At 43.2% G+C, this 17,317-nt stretch overlaps 1 protein-coding gene across 6 annotated transcripts in view; it reads right to left on the bottom strand.

The window, feature by feature from the left end:
- Nucleotides 1-17,317, bottom strand: part of TRPC7 (transient receptor potential cation channel subfamily C member 7) — a 137,507-nt gene that overhangs the window by 28,319 nt on the left and 91,871 nt on the right. For all 6 annotated transcript variants that reach the window (XM_033181136.1, XM_033181140.1, XM_033181141.1 and 3 more), the window contains 2 exons: nucleotides 11,075-11,308; nucleotides 6,911-7,175 (listed from right to left, as the gene is read on the bottom strand). In XM_033181136.1, coding sequence (XP_033037027.1) covers nucleotides 6,911-7,175; nucleotides 11,075-11,308 — 499 coding nt within the window. The remainder of the gene's footprint in view (nucleotides 1-6,910; nucleotides 7,176-11,074; nucleotides 11,309-17,317) is intronic.

Here is a 17,317-nt window from a genome sequence, read left to right as displayed (position 1 = left end):
AATGAGAAAGCAGGTGCATATTTGTCATGAGTTGGTCAACAATTTGATATTTTGTATTATTATTATTCCTGTTCTTTACCAGCTCAAAAGGATCATCTGAAGCCTCAATTTCAGTTCTAAGCCGAGTATGTGAAGCTCAGCCTCGAGGCTGGGACAGTCCGTGGCAGGTGGGGGTGTGTGGGCAGAGTCTTAAGGATCCTCTCCCTCAACTGCAGTTCCCATGGCTGGAAGGGGAATCTGGCTTCTGCATGGCAAGGACAAGCTGGGTGGGGCTGAATCAGTGCCTCCTGAATCTCTCCCTTATAAAGTATGGAAATTTCCCATAAGTGTCACGGAAAATAGAAGTTTCTAATTTTGCCTAGCATTGCTGAAGCTACTTCCATTAAAATGACTCCTGGGGAGACAGAACAACCTTAATAGAGGTATTATTTTGATTAGAAAACTCTCAACCCAGCTATGCTATGAAGCTAACTTCACAACAGCCTATAGAAAAGATGGGTTGAGATGATCTTTTGAGAAACAGAACCCACATTTAGTCTCCAATCAGGATTAAGTCTGGAAGGCCAAGTTCACCCAAAGGGGAGACAGGGGCCCACCATGGGTTGTGTTAGAGCACCCTTCACTTCCTACTCTGGACCACCTCGTTGCCTCCGGTCCCTCCTATTCTCTGTGTAGCTGTCCCATCACAGTCACCAGCTACAGTACAAGAAAGGCTCTCTTTCTCTCTCTCTCTTTCTTTCTCTTTCTTCCCTCCTTCCTTCCTCCCTCCCTCCCTTCCTTCCTTCCTTTCCTTTCTTTTTTTTTTTTGATACATAGTCTCTCTCTGTCACCCAGGCTGCAGTGCAGTGGCACAATCTCAGCTCGCTGCAACCTAAGCCTCCCAGGTTCAAGAGATTCTGATTCTCCTGCCTCAACCTTCCACTTGGAAAGGTTGAGGAAAGCTGGGAAAACAGGCGTGAACCACTACGCCCGGCTAAGTTTTGTACTTTTAGTAGAGATGCGGTTTTGCCACGTTAGCCAGGCTGGTCTCAAACTCCTGACCTCAAGTGATCCACCTGCCTTGGCCTCCCAAAGTGCTGGGATTATAGGTGTGAGCCACCGCGCCCAGCCTAGGTACCCTTTTTCTATGCATTGTCATTCAGCTGTATTTCATATATGAACCATGGACCTTTTACTTCTTTTTTTCTAACCCTGTAACCAGAGTGCTGGGACCCCAAGAGTTCCATACAACATAAGCATAAAGTCTTCACTTTATGGAATACGTGCATTTCAGCAAAGTTGGCTATAAAACAAACCTCCAAAAGGCAAATCCTATTTGTCTACTGACTTCTATGGTAAGGTTAAAAATATGTCCCCAATCACAAAATTCCTAACAGTCTGAACTGAGAACTTTTCTCAAAGACTTTATTAAAGGAAGTGTGTTCTCAGGCGATTTTTCTCTCCACTTCCTTACCCATGTCTTGGGATACTTCGATTTTGTACTCTGAGAGCATAAACCTTGTCTGAACACTTTTTCTTCCTCGCCTGTGGTCATTTGCAGTTTCTAATAGAAGTGGCTTGGAGATAATGAGTTGCCAGCAGGTGTACTATCTGTCATGCCCAGACAGGCCCCAGCTCACCAACCAGTGACCCATGCTCCTCCCCTCAGGCTAGCTCTGGACACAGAAGTGGCTATGAAAAACAACCCAGACCTTTGAGAAAATTCTTGGTTCTGAAGTGGAAGGAGGCTGAAAAATTGGGAACTACTCACAGGATCTGACTCTGGGGCTTGCTCCCACTGGATCTGGCTATCTCTTCAGTAGCTTGTGCTTAAAAAAAAAATTGCCTGCATAGAGCCTGAAATCCTACTAATAAGATACTCACTTAACAAGCTCCTTGTTTTTGAAGTACACAGAGCTGAGTGACTTCCATCTCCCTATTGGTGCAATGATGAGGTTGGATCAGATTAGCATTTCTCATACTGTGGTCCTAGACCAGCTGTACCAGAATCCTCCAGGGGCTCGTTAATGCTGATTTCTGGGTCCTACCCAGAACTACTGTAATTAGACTCTCTAAGAGGAAGAGCCTGGGAAGTCCCACGTTCAGCCAACCCCCCCTCCCCAGGTGATTCTGATGTGGTTTGAGAACCACTGATCTGTTAAAGCTGCTCATACTGTGTTTTTATTCACACCTTGGGCTAAACCAATTTAATCCATCCATTTTCTTCTAGCCTCTTCATTGAGGTCTGCCAGATGGAGAAAATGAGAATTTGGGAGTGGCCGGAGGGGCGTGGTATGTGATTTTAGAACTGGAATACACCGGGAGATAGGGCAGGGCTTGGTTGAGGGTTGAGGGCTGCAGTTGGTAGAGAAGTCTTTCTTCTTTTCTTTCCCCTTGTCTTAGAACGCCTGCCCTACCTCTTCCCCTTGGGACAGTGCTACAACATGGTGAGACTGGTTTTTGTGAGCTGGCCTGGGACTGCACCCCTAGGGTGAGCAGAGCTCATATGAAAAAGCTCCCTGTAGGTTCCTAACAGCTGACTTTTGAAGTGGACTCCTGAATAGTCTTTAGAGACTCCAACTGCCCTTGGACATGGCAGGAATGGGGTTGCGGGGAGGTCAAGAGTGGGGCTGGGGGGATACCTGCAGTGTGCTCCAACCCAAATTTCCCTTCTGTAAGACTGGGTCTGCCGAGTCTATAGAAACAGATGAGAGGACTCCTGCCTTACCCTACAAGCTCAAAATTCCACAGAGAACAGGCCACTCACCTGTGGGTGGGTCAAAGGGAAGATCATGAGCTGGGCAGGGTGGCCTGGGGATGGGCTGCTCTGGAGCAAACATTCGCCTGAGTGAGGTTGTTTGACTTCATCATCAGCATGGCTGGCACTCAGAACAGCTTTGAGTATCTCATTTATCCTCACATGACTTTTTTTTTTTTTTAAATTAACAAAGAAGATCTCTTGGGGGTGACATGCTCCAGAGAGCAGTCAAAAGGTAAAAGATGACATTTACAAAAATCCATTCTTTTCTCTCTCCACTTCACTGCTCTATTGACTGTTTTCCTGTTCAATCAAATCCTATTCACAGCTACACATCCCATTTCAGGAACTGCCAAGGTGATAAATCTCCTGTCCTTTCTTTACTGTGCTTGCTGCCTCCCCACCTTTTCTCCTCTTCCCTATCCTGGAAGGCCTGGGGTCCTCTTGGTTGGGTCCCTCGTGTCTAGGAAATCTTCATTCAGTTCGCCTTTCCCCATGACTCTTCCTAATCCCAAAGACCCCCAACCCAGGCCACCTGCCTTCCTCCCTCTATGGATCAGCTGTGCCGCATCTAGTTGAGAATTGTGGCCAGGTCGGCCCTACTCTAAAGTCATAATCTCTCTCTCTCTCTCTCTTTTGCCCTCCCCTCCAGTCCATCCCTCCCTCCATCCCTCCCTCCCTTCCTTCTTTCCTTCCTTCCTTTCCCTCCTCCTCCTCCTCCTCCTCCTCCTTCTCCTTTTTTCTTTAATGAGGTTTCACTGTATTGCCCAGGCTGGTCTCAAACTCTTGGGGATCCTCCCACCTCGGCCTCCCAGTGTTGGGATGATAGACATGAGCCACCACACCTGGCCCCTTTGTCATTTTCCTGTGTGTCATGGCACTGATCTTCTGAGGGAGTGAGGGACTGTGGACTGGTGATACAGGCTTTCTGTAGAGGGGGAAGAGGGATTGCACAGAACACTCGGGGCAGTAGGAACAGGACAGAAGCCCACACTGTCAAATGCCCAGTCTACTGTTTATTTCACTACCTTGACTCTGGCTTCCTTTCTCCTGTTTATTCCCTCATTCTTGTTCATAAAGCATTTAATGAGCAAACAACCTTTGCAAGGCACCAATACTAGGCTAGAAACACAGGAGGGACACCAGGGTCTGACCACAGAGAGTAACAGCCTTCGTTTATCAGCTGACATCCCCTCCATGATCAGTAGCAATGCGTCCCATGTGGAATGGAGTAACAGCCTTCGTTTATCAGCTGACATCCCCTCCATGATCAGTAGCAATGCATCCCATGTGGAATGGAGTAACAGCCTTCGTTTATCAGCTGACATCCTCTCCATGATCAGTAGCAATGCATCCCATGTGGAATGGAGTAACAGCCTTCGTTTATCAGCTGACATCCTCTCCATGATCAGTAGCAATGCGTCCCATGTGGAATGGATACATTTAGTTTTACCTTTAGTAGATCTAGAGCAAATTTGCTTTTGGGTGATTGAAACTTTTTCTATTCCTTCATCAGTTAATCACTAAGTATTGGAGTGATATAAAGTAGTTCAGCTAATTCAACAATGTGCTTGGCCTGTGCTGGTGGACAGTGTGTAAGCTAGGCCACTGCCCAGAAAGGGCGCTATAGATCAATTCAGTACTCAGGTGTCTTTTCTTGCAATTTATTCTCCCCAAGGATAAATTATTCACCATCTCCATTATCATCGTTACTATTTATTGAAGACTCATTTTATGCCAAGTATTGCATTTGATCATATTTCTTCTTATTGAATCCATACAACAATCCTGTGAAATTGGCTCTCGTAGTATTCTCATTTTGGAGCTGGGGAAATTGAGGCCTCGGGGATTTAAGCACTTGCCCAAGGCCACAAAGTCAGTAAGAGGCTGAGCTCAGACTGAAACCTAGTCTGTTTGTCCACGGGGTACTGAGGTTCCAACATAGCCTGTGGGATGAGGAGCAGAGCCAAGCACCTCTCAGGTGCATTTATCAGCACTGGGCCTGGCACCTATTCTCTGTGACACACAAACTACTTCTTTGCTTCAGGGAGTAACAGCTTCTATGGTTCAGCAGCACCAGAGTTCCACTCTTTTAGGGAGTTTCAGCTGGGTGGGGCAGCGCAGTTCATGATTCTGAGCGGAGTGGCACAGAGTTCATTGTACTTGGTTCTTAGAGACATGCATCTTACCTTAATGAGTGATTTCTCCAGAAGAGTAAGATGAGGCCCTGCTGCAACCTGGAAATTGCTTACGGAGTCTGAGTGGCAGGGCTCAGAGCTATTTCTACTAGCTGGAAAACACATTCTAGGCCACTCAGGGCTTCCTGGGGACAAGTGTCAGGAAGTGCTTAGTCCTTTTGATCCTGGCTGCTGTGCTGGGATTCCACAAGGCTGAAAACCTGACTATCCTTTCAAGATTTTGGGCAAGAGCTTGGTGAAGGCAAGGAGAAGTTCTGGAGCTGAGTGGGTCTGGGGCAGGACATGGACTGGAAACACTTCTGTGTTTCAGGCACTTTATGTAAACATCCTCATTTATCCAGAAAGGTATTTGTGAATAAGGTGGGAAATCTTATTTTCATTTTATAGACGAGGACACAGAGACTCAGACAAATCAAATGACTTAAGTTCACCAGCCGAATATACCTGCATCAGGAAGTATATTCAAGTCTTCCACACTCTCCCACTCGACCCTTCTCGGTGCTGCTGATGGCTGGCCCTCCAGGAGACTACCTGGCATCCCGCCCCGCCCCCACCTCCAGGGGAGGAACTTTGGATCTTTGTGGACACAGGCTTAGAGAGCTCCATCACCACTTCCACCATGGCGGGATGTGCATGCCACTGTGTTACTCTGCCTGCTTTCTGGAGCACCCCCAGCAGCTACTTCTGGATCCCAATTTCAGCATCTTGCCTCATGCTCAGGCTGCTTGCCTCCTGCCTCTCTCACATGGGCCTGCCTTCCTGCTGCAGAGGCACATGATACTGCAGGACTTGCTGGGTGCCCACGCACAAGACCTGGCTTGCCCAGCCAGGCATGGAGAACTGTGACTTGCAACCGCTCCCATGCTGTGTGGATATGGCTTCCCCAGGGCTGCCCTGGAAGTGTAGGTGTAGGTGAGTTAATGTCCTATGGAGTGACTAATGAGAGACAGCAGACGGGACTGATCTGGATGATAAATTCTCTATTTCTCAGCCTGATGGGCTATTCTGAGATGTGGTATTTCCAGATAGTCTTCCTGGAGAGGTCCATCATGCCCAGGCTGTGTATTCTGGTGGATGGTGGCCAGGGCAGCTGCCTGGATTTGCTTTCCCCGTCCTCACTTCACACATCTCTCATGCAGCAACTTGTCCTTGATTTTCCTCCTCCCATTCTTCACTTTCCTTTTTCCTTCAGTCTTATTTCCCTGAGATCGCAACTCCCTTGCTCTAATAAAGTGTTAGCATGCAACTTTTACCCAGAGTTCTGTTTTCTAGGTAACACAGGCTAAGACAAAAATAATAGTAATAATATTTTTTTACCATGTATTGAGAGTTTACCATGTGAGTTACATCATTTCACTGAATCCTTGCACGATCCCTATGAAGAAGGTACTGTTATTATCACCATTTTAAAAATGAGAAAATGAAGTCTCAGAGATGTTAACCCATTTCCCCTTTGCCCCAAGAATACTCGCCAGCATGCTTGCTGCTGCATCGTTTAGTCTGAGATAACTCATGGATTGCAGTCCTAATTGCCTCCAAAGTTTACCACAAAATATCTTGCTTTTATTATTTTCACATCACTCTAGTATATAAACTTTGGAAACAAAAGACAACATTCTATTAATGGCATTCTGTTTTTAGTAGTGGTCTTTCCATTTATACAATACAGTAATTCCTGATAGTTGAAAATGTCAAATCCTAGAAAATGTAGCATTCCTACACGTAATTTTTTTTTTTTTTCTAAATGGGAACATACTCTTGGTCACACGGAATGTAAGTGGCAAAGTGAGGATTTAACTCAACTCTTCTGTTCAACTCCAGAACCTGAACTGTAAGCCACCCTTGAATAAAGTCGCCTTTAACCTTGAGAAATAGCAAGGAAACAGCAGTCTCTGCAAGAAGTCACCTTCAGGAGACTCCCAAAGATCACGGGAAGCCCAGGGTGAACCTCAAGGGAAAGCCCTCGGATACTCACGTTGTAAACGCTGGGTTGTATTTGGCACCTCGGTAGTAAGAGTAGAGGTTGAACATCCCAATCATGAAGGCCACAAATACCATGATGAAAATGACCATGAACTTGAAGATATCTTTCACAGTTCTCCCTAGGGAGATCTGCAGGGGGCCAAAACTCTCATTGGCCGGCAGGATGTATGCAATGCGAGAGAAGCTCAGCACGACGGCTATCGCATAGAGCCCTTCTGATATGATCTGAGGGTCTGAAGGCCACCACTTGTCCCTGGCTAAAAGAAAACAATCTGGGTTACTCACTAAGCCACAGAATCTATTCTAGAAGAGAAAGCAGTTAGGCATCTTTAGAGGTCTCCAACTGCATCATTTGCCATTCTTGTCCTTGTCCTTAAATTAATCCCAATACCCAGAAGTTGGACCCTCCCTCTTGGAATGTGCTGGACCATCTGCCTGGAACACTCTTCTCTCACTTCGAGGTATGATTCATTCCGAATCCTCCTCTAAGACTCTGCTCAGGCATCACCTCTTTCAGGAAGCCTTCTGTGATCCCTCTTACCCCCACCACAGGCTGGGCAGGTTCCCAGTTTCCGTCTGTGCTCTCATGGTATGCTGTGCACCCTCCATGTCTTCGCACTCACCAGGCCACTTGCTATTCTGTCTCCTTCACCAGTGTTTAGCTCCATGCTCAGGAGCTGTCCCACTCACTGGGGAAGCAGCGCGAGGAGAGAGATGGGCAAGAGCATGGACTTGGAGTCAGACAGCCCTGAGACTGAATGTGGCCCATCCACCTACTGGCCACATGCCTCTGAGAGACAATTAACTAACATTTTGAGCTTTATTTTCCTCATCTCTAAATTATGGATAATATCCATCTCACAGGACTGTGGAGAGGACGGAATGAAATCATACATGTAAAGTGCTCAGCACAGGGTCTGGCACACAGCAGGTACGGATAAATGTTTGTCAAATGACTGAATAAACTTTTAACCACATGTTTAGACCAGGCACAGGTCAGAACAAATAAGCTCACATGGGGTCCAGGAATCTAAAGGATCTTGCCTGAGAAAATACTCTTGGGTTTTGTTTCCCAGGTACACTGTGTGCTGGGATATTTGCTCCTTGATTAAGCTAAGGCCCCAAAAGTGGTGACCAGTCAGGCAGGTTTGCCACGACAGCCCTGTTCCAGGTAGGCAAGGGTCCTAGGACTGATCCTGAGCTGGGAAAGCTCTGCTTGTGGTCACTGTGACCACAAGGGCCTGAGCTGCCCTATGGGTATTTCTGCAGCAGAGCAAACCTGCAAAGTGTTCCTATTGCAGTTCTAATGGTACAAGGAGCAGCATCTGTCATGAATCAGCTGTCTATTACATGTCAGTGATTCTCAAGTGAGGGCAGCACTTTTCTCATGGAGGATGTGTTGGGGTGTCTCTGGTTGTCACAGTGACTGAATAGGAGTACTACTGGGATGCTAATGTCCTGCAGTGCCCCGGACAGATCTGTACCATGAAAACTGCCCTGCTGGAAAAGCTAATAGTGTCCCCATTGAGAAATGGTGAGTGAAACATTAATTGAGAAACATTGAGAAACCTAAATTAGCACTTACACTTACATTAGCTGTAATTTTCACAACAGCCCTGTAGAGTAGATATCATTATTGCCATTTTTAAGATTGGATTTAGGGTATGGGGTCCTTTTCAGAGCCCGGTAAATGCAGCTAGCAAGGATATTATAGCAATTCGTGGCATTCCAAGGGAGACTGAAGAGGGAGGCTTTTATTCTTTATTTGTAAAACTAGACTCTGTTAAATAATTATAATAATAGACAGCAGTAAGAAACCTCTAGTAAAGGAAGTCAGGCCACAAAGTTTCATGGAGTGATTCTAAATTGCATTTGGAAATACAATAACATTACAGATTCTATGTTCTCCTCAAGGTCATATCTCAAAAATCCATGAAAGACTAGTAAGCAGAATAAATTACATGTTTTCCAATATATCTGTCATCTTCTATGGATTAATATTTGGATAAGATAAAATAAAACATAACTTCTCTCGTTAAACAGAAGGCAAAAAGGAATTCTTTTTTCTGCAGCCTCTAGCTTACCATCTTATACCTCAGTCACAATAACAAGACACTCTTATAATCTACTCAGATAGATTTAGCTGTTGTCAGATCCTGATGACCAGGTCAGGACTTTTATTGAAAAATATTACATTTGAACTGACTTGTCAAGAGTTGTGATGAGCGTAGAATGAACAGCATTGTGATGATTTGGACAAAGGGGTTTTCTCCTTAGAGCTATTTCCATGAGAAAAATTGCCCTGCCCTATCACAACCTGAAAAATTGGTATCTGCCCATTTGGTGCTGTAGAGGTTGGAAGGATCCACTGTCCAGCTGGCCACAAGAGGGCTCTCTTGCCTTGTAACTGGAGCACAAGTGAAGCCAGAAATCCAAAGGATTTCCAAGGGCACAGGGTGAACTACAAAAACAAGAGCAATAACGTACTATGCTTTGGCTTGGGTAAGACCCTTACTACAACCCATAAAGCAACGGAAGTCAGAAGTGGACAGTACTGCAGCCTGAATCATGGCATTAAGAAAAGAATGTAATGCAGTATCAATATTCTCTCATCTTTCCTTGATGAACCCTGAACAAGACAGAGGGGATAATATCCAAGCTATTTTGCTTTAAGAAAGTCTGAATTTGCCAGATCCCAAAATGGCAGAGATTGGGTGGGTGGATGATTTGTAATATTACAAGACTCTCCATTTCTCAGTGGAGAGTTCCCTACCACATTTACATGTAACATAATCTACATTGAAAACGGGCAGTTACTTAGCTTTTGCGTTAAGCGAACAACCCTCTGCAGATCATTGTTGTATCTGACCACAGAATCATTGTTGTATCTTACCGCAAAGATTCTGTGGTCCTGGAGCCATCTGGGTTCATGTAACAGGGACATTCAACACTCAATCCCTTCAAGATGATGCAGCTGCCATTAATAAATGCCTACTAAGTGTCCAGCTGCTTTTTACTGTTAACAAGTATCTACTGTTCCTTTAACCTTCAACATCTTTCCGTTTCAGTACAGAAATTACAGTGTTTGAACAAGAAAATGACCCAAAAGGTGGTAGTAAGACATAATTTCTGTTAAAATAAGCAGATAATAACTGCTACCATTAAGTGAGCATTTACTATTTTCACAGCAGAGTCCAAAGCACTTCACACACACTATTTTATTCAACCCTCAAAACAAACCTTTTGACGTAGATATTATTATCTCTGTTTTACATATGAGAACACAGAGCTCAGAATAGTTAAGTAAACAATATCTCACAGTAAACTACTGAATTAGGATTTGAATCCAGGTCTCTTCTACTCCAAAGGTTGGGGACATAACTACTATGCCATTCAGCATGATTTTCAAATCATGTCAGGCCAGGATTCCCTGCTATACAAGGAAATCCTATATTTTCTGGAAACTAAGCCCTGTTATAAAAACCTGATTCTTCATGTTTAAAATAGGGACAAAAGAAGGACCCTTTTTTTGCCGGGCTATTTGCAATAACTAGAATTGTGTGTATAAAATGTCTACACAGTTTCTGGCACGTAGTAAGTTATCAATAAACATATGTTATAACTATTATTAGTATTCCTAAAGTCTCAATCTACTATATCAAACAGTAAGGCCTTGTATTTTGCAAGAATTAAGGTATCTTCTAAGAACCTATCTTGCCACGAAGCAATAACTGGGAAAGCAGGATTTATTTTTGCATAAAACACAGGGATCCAATATAGAAGGAAAATCCCTCTGCATATATATATTCCTTTAATGCTTCTGGATGCATATCAGAAACAAGACGTTTCTTAAAAACAAACTACAGCAATGTTCCCAAGGGCCTTTCAGAAACAAACTCATCCTTCACACAAAAAGATTGATTTCTCAAAGTCACTAATTCCATGTTCTATTCTGCTGGCTACACTTCCAGGACCAAGGGTCTTTTTGAGGTGGAAAGGATGCTCTGCACTGACAGTGAAACTGCCAAAGTCGACTGCATTACAAATCACGGACCACATGATTATAAATGACGTTACAAATTCCAGCCACACTGAAGCACCAAGGCCACATCTCAGAAGCGCCAGAATGGAGTAGGGAAAGCACCCTCCGACTCACCGTAGGTGAAGTACGCCACTTCCGGCGGAAGCGAAACATTGTGCAGCGTGTCGTCCTGCACGTGCCGGTCCACGTACAGCTGTGCCTCGCTGGCCTTCAGGAAGGCCATGAAGCGTGCTGTGAAGGACGCCACGAAGATGGACAGCATCCCGAAATCTAGCAGATTCCACAGGTGCAGCACGTACTCTCGCGGCCCCTCCTCCCAGATTTCCTTGCATTCGGACCAAATCATTCCTGTGGGAGAAGGAGAAGGCCAGGCTGGTCTTTCGGTTCTCTTAGCATTCACTTCCTCCGCATGAGGTCATGGAGGGAACCAGAGTACAAATGTAACTATCAGCTCTTTGGAACTGGGACCATTGATAGCCAGAGGCAGACAGAAATGTGTGTTCAAAGACAGATTTGACCCAGGAGCTCCTGAGACTTCGCCTTGCGCTTACACACTGTCTCTGGAAGTGAGGAGAGAGTTCTCATTCGTTGATAGATTCTTGGAGGGAATATAGGAGAAATACAGTTGCTGACACTTATACACTTTAAGAACTGGGAGGTCTTAAAGAATCAATCAGTCCTAAATTAACTATAGGGAAACTGAGGTCCAGGAATTGTAAAGGGCTATCTGAAGGTCCCCCCCATGCCCCAGATTCTACAGAAATGCCCCCAAGAACCTAGAACTATTGTTTTTTTTGGACATAGAACCTAGTTGTTTTGTTTTGTTTTTAAATCCTAGATTAGAATGCTTCTGTATTTCTGTGTCATGAGCATTAATTTGGCATTATTAGATTTTTTCTTACTCTTTCATAACTTGCTGGATTTAAAGATATATGTCCTCATTGTTACATATTAAACAATATAGAAATATACAGACAAAATGTTGCTAGTTCCCCCAGCCTTCCTCTAAGCCAGCAGCCCATTTGGCACCAGGGACTGGTTTCATGGAAGACAATTTAACACAAGGTGGGGTGGGGTGGGAGTGGGGATGGGGGGTGGGATAGTTTCCAAATGAAACCGTTCCACCTCAGATCATCAGCCATGAGATTCTAGATCCCTCACATGCATAATTCACAATAGGGTTCAGGCTCCTATGAGAATCTAATGCTGCTGCTGATCTGACAGAAGGCAGAGCTCAGGCAGTAATGCTGCCAGCATTACCTCCTGCTGTTCAGCTCTATTCCTAACAGGCCACAGACTGGTAACAGTTGGCGGCCCAGGGGTTGAGGACTCCTGCTTTAAGCTATCCCTGTGAGGTAGCCTGAGCTAATAGTTGATGAGTATCCTTCTAGACCTGTACTGTCCAATACCATAGCCACCAGTAATATATGGATACTGAGCACTTGAAATGTTTCTAGTCCAGTTTGAGATGTGCTATAAATGTAAGGTACACACCAGATTTCAAACACTTACTATGAAAAAAGAATGTAAAGTATCTCATTAATAATTTTTTGCATCAGTTACATGTTGCAGTGATTAATATTTTGGATATGATAGGTTAAGTATATTGTTAATTAATTTCACCTGTCTTTATAATATGGCTTTTAGAAAATTTGAAATTATCTGTATAGTTCATGGTTGTTGCTTGCTCTATATTTCTGTTGAATAATGCTAGTCTGTACCTTTACATTTACTGATTAGTAAATTATTACTATTTAAATTATTTTAAATTACAGGCATACCTTGTTTTTATTGCACTTTGCTTTATTGTACTTCACAGATACTGTTTTTTTTTTTTCAAATTAAAGGTTTGTGGCAACCTTGTGTTGGGAAAGTCTATTGATGCCATTTTCCCAATAACATGTGCTCACTTTGTGTCTCTATGTCGTATTTTGGTAATTCTCACAACATTTCAAACCTTTTCATTACTATATTCATTATGGTTGGTCTGTGACCAGTGATCTTTGTGATCTTTGATGTTACTATTGTAACTGATTGGAGGTATCATGAACCACTCCCATATAAGACGGCAAACTTAATAACTGTTTTGTGTGTTCTGACTGCTCCACTGACCTGCTATTTTCCTGTCTGTCCCTCCCCTCGGGCCTCCCTATTCCCAGTATTTCAACAATATTAATATTAGGCCAATTAATAATCCTACAGTGGTGTCTAAGCTTTTAAATGAAAGGAAGAGTTGTACATTTCTCACTTTAAATCAAAAGCTAGAAATGATTATGGTTAATGAGGAATGTGTGTCAAAAGCTGAGATATGCCAAAAGCTAGGCCTTTTGTGTCAAACAGCTAAGTTCTGAATGCAAAGAACAAGTTACTGAAGGAAATTAAAAGTACTACCCCGGTGAACTCATGAGTGATTGATTAAACCAGCTACAGCATTCCATTAAGCCAATGCCCAAACCAGAGGAAGACCCTCACTCTCTTTAATTCTGTGAAGCCTGAGAGAGGTGAGGAAGCTGCCCAAGAAAAGTTTGAAGCTAGCAGAGTCTGGTTCGTAAGGTTTAAGGAAAGAAGCCATCTCCATAACATAAAAGTACAAGATGAAGCACCAAGTGCTAATGTAGAAGTTATCAGAAGATCTAGCTAAGATAATTGATAACAGTGGCTACAGTAAACTACAGATTTTTGACGTAGATTAAACAGCTTTATCTTGAAAGAAGATGCCATTTAGAACTTTCAGAGCTATAGAGTAGACATCAGTGCCTGGTTTCAAAGCTTCGTAGGACAGGCTGACTCTCTTGTTAGGGACTACTGCAGCTAGTGACTTTAAGTTGAAGCCAGTGTTCACTTGCCATTCCAAAAATCCTAGGACCCTGAAGAATTATGCTAAATCTCCTCTTCCTGTGCTCTATAAATGAAACAAGAAAGCCTGGATGACAGCATATCTGTTTACATCATGGTTTACTGAATATTTTAAGCCCACTGTTGAGACTTACTGCTCAGAAAAAAATGTATTTCTTTCACAATATTACTGCTCACGGACAATGCACATGGTCACTTAAGAGCTCTGATCGAGATGTATAGGAGGTTAGCATTGTATTCATGCCTGTTGACATAGTATCCATTCTGCAGTCCGTGGATCAAGGAGTAATTTTGACTTTTAAGTCTTATTATTTAAAAAAATACATTTCATAAGGCCACAGCTGTCATAGATAATGATTCTTCTAATGGATCTGGACAAAGTTAATTGAAAACCTACTGGAAAGGATTTATCGTTTTAGATGCCATTAAGAACATTAGGGAATCATGGTAGGAGGTCAGAATATCAACATTAAATGGAAGAAGTTTATTCAAACCTTCATGGATAACTTTGAGGGTTTCATTACTTTAGTAGAGGAAGTTACTGCAGTTGTGATGGAAATAAGAGAGCTCAAATTAGAAGAAGGGCCTAAGATGTGACTAAATTACTGCAATTTCATGATAAAATTTCAATGGATGAGGAATTGTTTCTTATGGATGAGCAAAGAAAATGGTTTCTTGAGAGTCTACTGGTGAAGATGCTGTGAACATTGTTAAAATGATGACAAAGGATTTAGAATATTCTGTAAACTTAGTTGACAAAGCAGCAACAAGGCTTGAGGGTATTGAGTTTAATTTTGAAAGAAGTTCTACTTTGGGTCAAATGCTATTAAACTGCATTGCATGCTACAGAGAGATCTTTAGTGAAAGGAAAAGTTAGTTGATGCAGCAAACTTTATTGTCTTAAGAAATTGCCATGGCCACTTTAACCTTCAACAATGACCATTCTGATCAGTCGGTGGCCATCAACATTGAGGCAAGATCCTCCACCAGCAAAAAGATTATGCCTTGTTGAAGGCTCAGATGATTGTTAGCATTTTTTAGCAATAGAGTAATTTTAAAATTATGGTATGCACTTTTTTTTAGACATGATGCTATTGCACATTTAATAGACCACAATATAATGTAAATATAACTTTTCTGTGCACTGGGAAACCAAAAAATTTCTGGGACTTTCTTTATTGGGGTACTTGATTTGTTGTAGTGGTCTGAAACTGCACCTGCACTATCCTTGAGGTATGCCTGTATAAAAACATAACTATTCAGTTTCAATTTAAGCACCTACTGTGTTCTGGGCACTGCCATGTGTGTGTGTGTGTGTGTGTGTGTGTGTATATATATATATATATATATTATCTTAAATCTTTGCAACAACCCTATAAAGTGCATTCTGCTATTATCCTATTTTTACAGCTAATGAAACAGTGCCTCAGATGGTTGTAATATGCCTTGCTAGGAGGCAGGAGATCTGGAATTTGAACCCAGAAGGTCTGCTTCTAGAGTTCATGTTCTTGACTGCTATGCTCTTTTGGCTCTCCAGGAAATAAAATTGGGCTCAAATCAGTTAATGTGTAGAAAAGACTCTTGAACATTTTATGTCATCAAAGAGTCTTATGACTACTCAGATCTGGGAGAGCTTTGATGTGGAACCGTGCTACACTTAACCTGTATGTTTAGAGGGATTCACGTGGTAAAAGAATCACCAGCTGGTTGGTGAGTGAAACAATTCCAGCTCAGTGAACACACTCCCTAGAGGCTAACACCGATAGCCTCTTTTGGCAGTCTCTCAGCCGTGTTCATCAGACATGATGGCCAGCTTTCCCTGGCACCTCCTGCCCCTCCCATTGCTCCTCTTCAGCTTTCTTTGCTGCTTTTCTAACTCTGCCCACTCCTTAAAGGCTGTAGCTTTTCAGGTTTGTGGCTGTTCCCATTCTTCCCTCTGACCTCAAGTAAGTGCATCTAGCCCTGAAACTTTGTCCCTCATTTCCTTGTATATGTCTCACAGATGAATATCTTCCTACTTTTCCTTAAGAACTTCAAAGCTGAATTCCCCCTATAGAGAGAGACTACTGTTAGTGGGTTAGTGGATGTCTTTTCAGTGCCAGTATTACATTCCTCAAGCTGTCCTCCCCATCCCTCCCACCCTCACTGTGTACTCTTACCCAGTATTCCCACTCTTGCACCCCTGACTCTTCTGATTGGCACCAGGGATCACTGCAGTTCTGCAGATCCTCCTCTAGTGGACATCAGATCCATCTTGCTCTTTTAGTCTTCCACTCTATTTTCTGACCTCATGAAGTTTGGGTCATATATGGTCACTTCTCTCTTCAGATACTTGTGGTGTATTCCTCATAATACCAAGATAAAGTCCAGACTCCAAAGCTAGGCTGTCATTCCTTCCTATGATATTCCACAGTTTTCATATACCCTGTACTGTAGCAAAGCAGGCCCACCCAACAGTCCTCCAGCAGTTCCACCCAACCATTTGCTTGTGTTTCTTCCTTTCTTTTTCCCAGACCTTAATCCAAGCACACTCACAGATGCCTACATAATACAGTGGTCTTTAAGGGTCCAGCTGCTGAAAAAGCCTGGCGTCATAGATAATGCTGGGAGTAGACAGTAATGAGGGCTCTGCCCTGGTCAGAGCCTCGCTGACTTGCTCACAGGCCCACATGTGGGCACATTTGAGTGATGAGCTGATCACCTTTACTTGTCTGGGACTATGCCCAGGGACTATTTTAATCAGAAAATTTCCCTTTCTGTTGAAAATGGCCCATGAAATAGAAGGATTTAAAATATTTTTCTTTTCTTTTTTTTTTTTTTGAGACGGACTCTCGCTCTGTCACCCAGGCTGGAGTGCAGTGGTGCGATCTCGGCTCACTGCAACCTCTGCCTCCTGGGTTCAAGCGATTCTTCTCTCTCCGCCTCCTGAGTAGCTGGGACTACAGGCACGTGCCACCATGCTTGGCTAATTTTTGTATTTTTAGTAGAGATGGGGTTTCACCATATTGGCCAGGCTGGTCTCAAACTCCTGACCTCGTGATCCTCCCACCTTGGCCTCTCAAAGTGCTGGGATTACAGGCGTGAGCCACCACGCCCGGCCTGAAATGTTTTTCTAAGGAGAAAAGTAATTTGAGAGCAGCTGTTTGGAGAAGAATCATGGCTTTATTTAATGAAAATCTGCATATTTGTATCAAATTGGAATTCCCACAATAGGAAATATTTAAAAAAATTGCAAGTATGTTTACCCTACAATGGTAGGGCAGAACCAGCCCTCTCCTTTTTTGTTAACAAAGCTATGTCTCAAGTATACCCTACCAAAATTTTTGTGATAATTCAGTGAAGTAATTTCTTAACACTGAAATGTGCTTTCATCTGTGACTGTGCAACAGATATTAAAATCGATTTTAAAAATCAATTTTTAATGGATAGAAAAATAGTGTTTGTTGTTTTCCTCTACCCCCAAATTAAAATTCTCAATGTCTGAATGAAACTGCTTTTAGC

Source organism: Trachypithecus francoisi, unplaced genomic scaffold (genome assembly GCF_009764315.1).
Source record: "Trachypithecus francoisi isolate TF-2019V2 unplaced genomic scaffold, Tfra_2.0 Lachesis_group2, whole genome shotgun sequence".
NCBI classification, from domain to species: domain Eukaryota; kingdom Metazoa; phylum Chordata; class Mammalia; order Primates; family Cercopithecidae; genus Trachypithecus; species Trachypithecus francoisi.
Note: the sequence above shows the minus strand (reverse complement) of the source record. Positions and strands in the feature narration are given on the sequence as shown.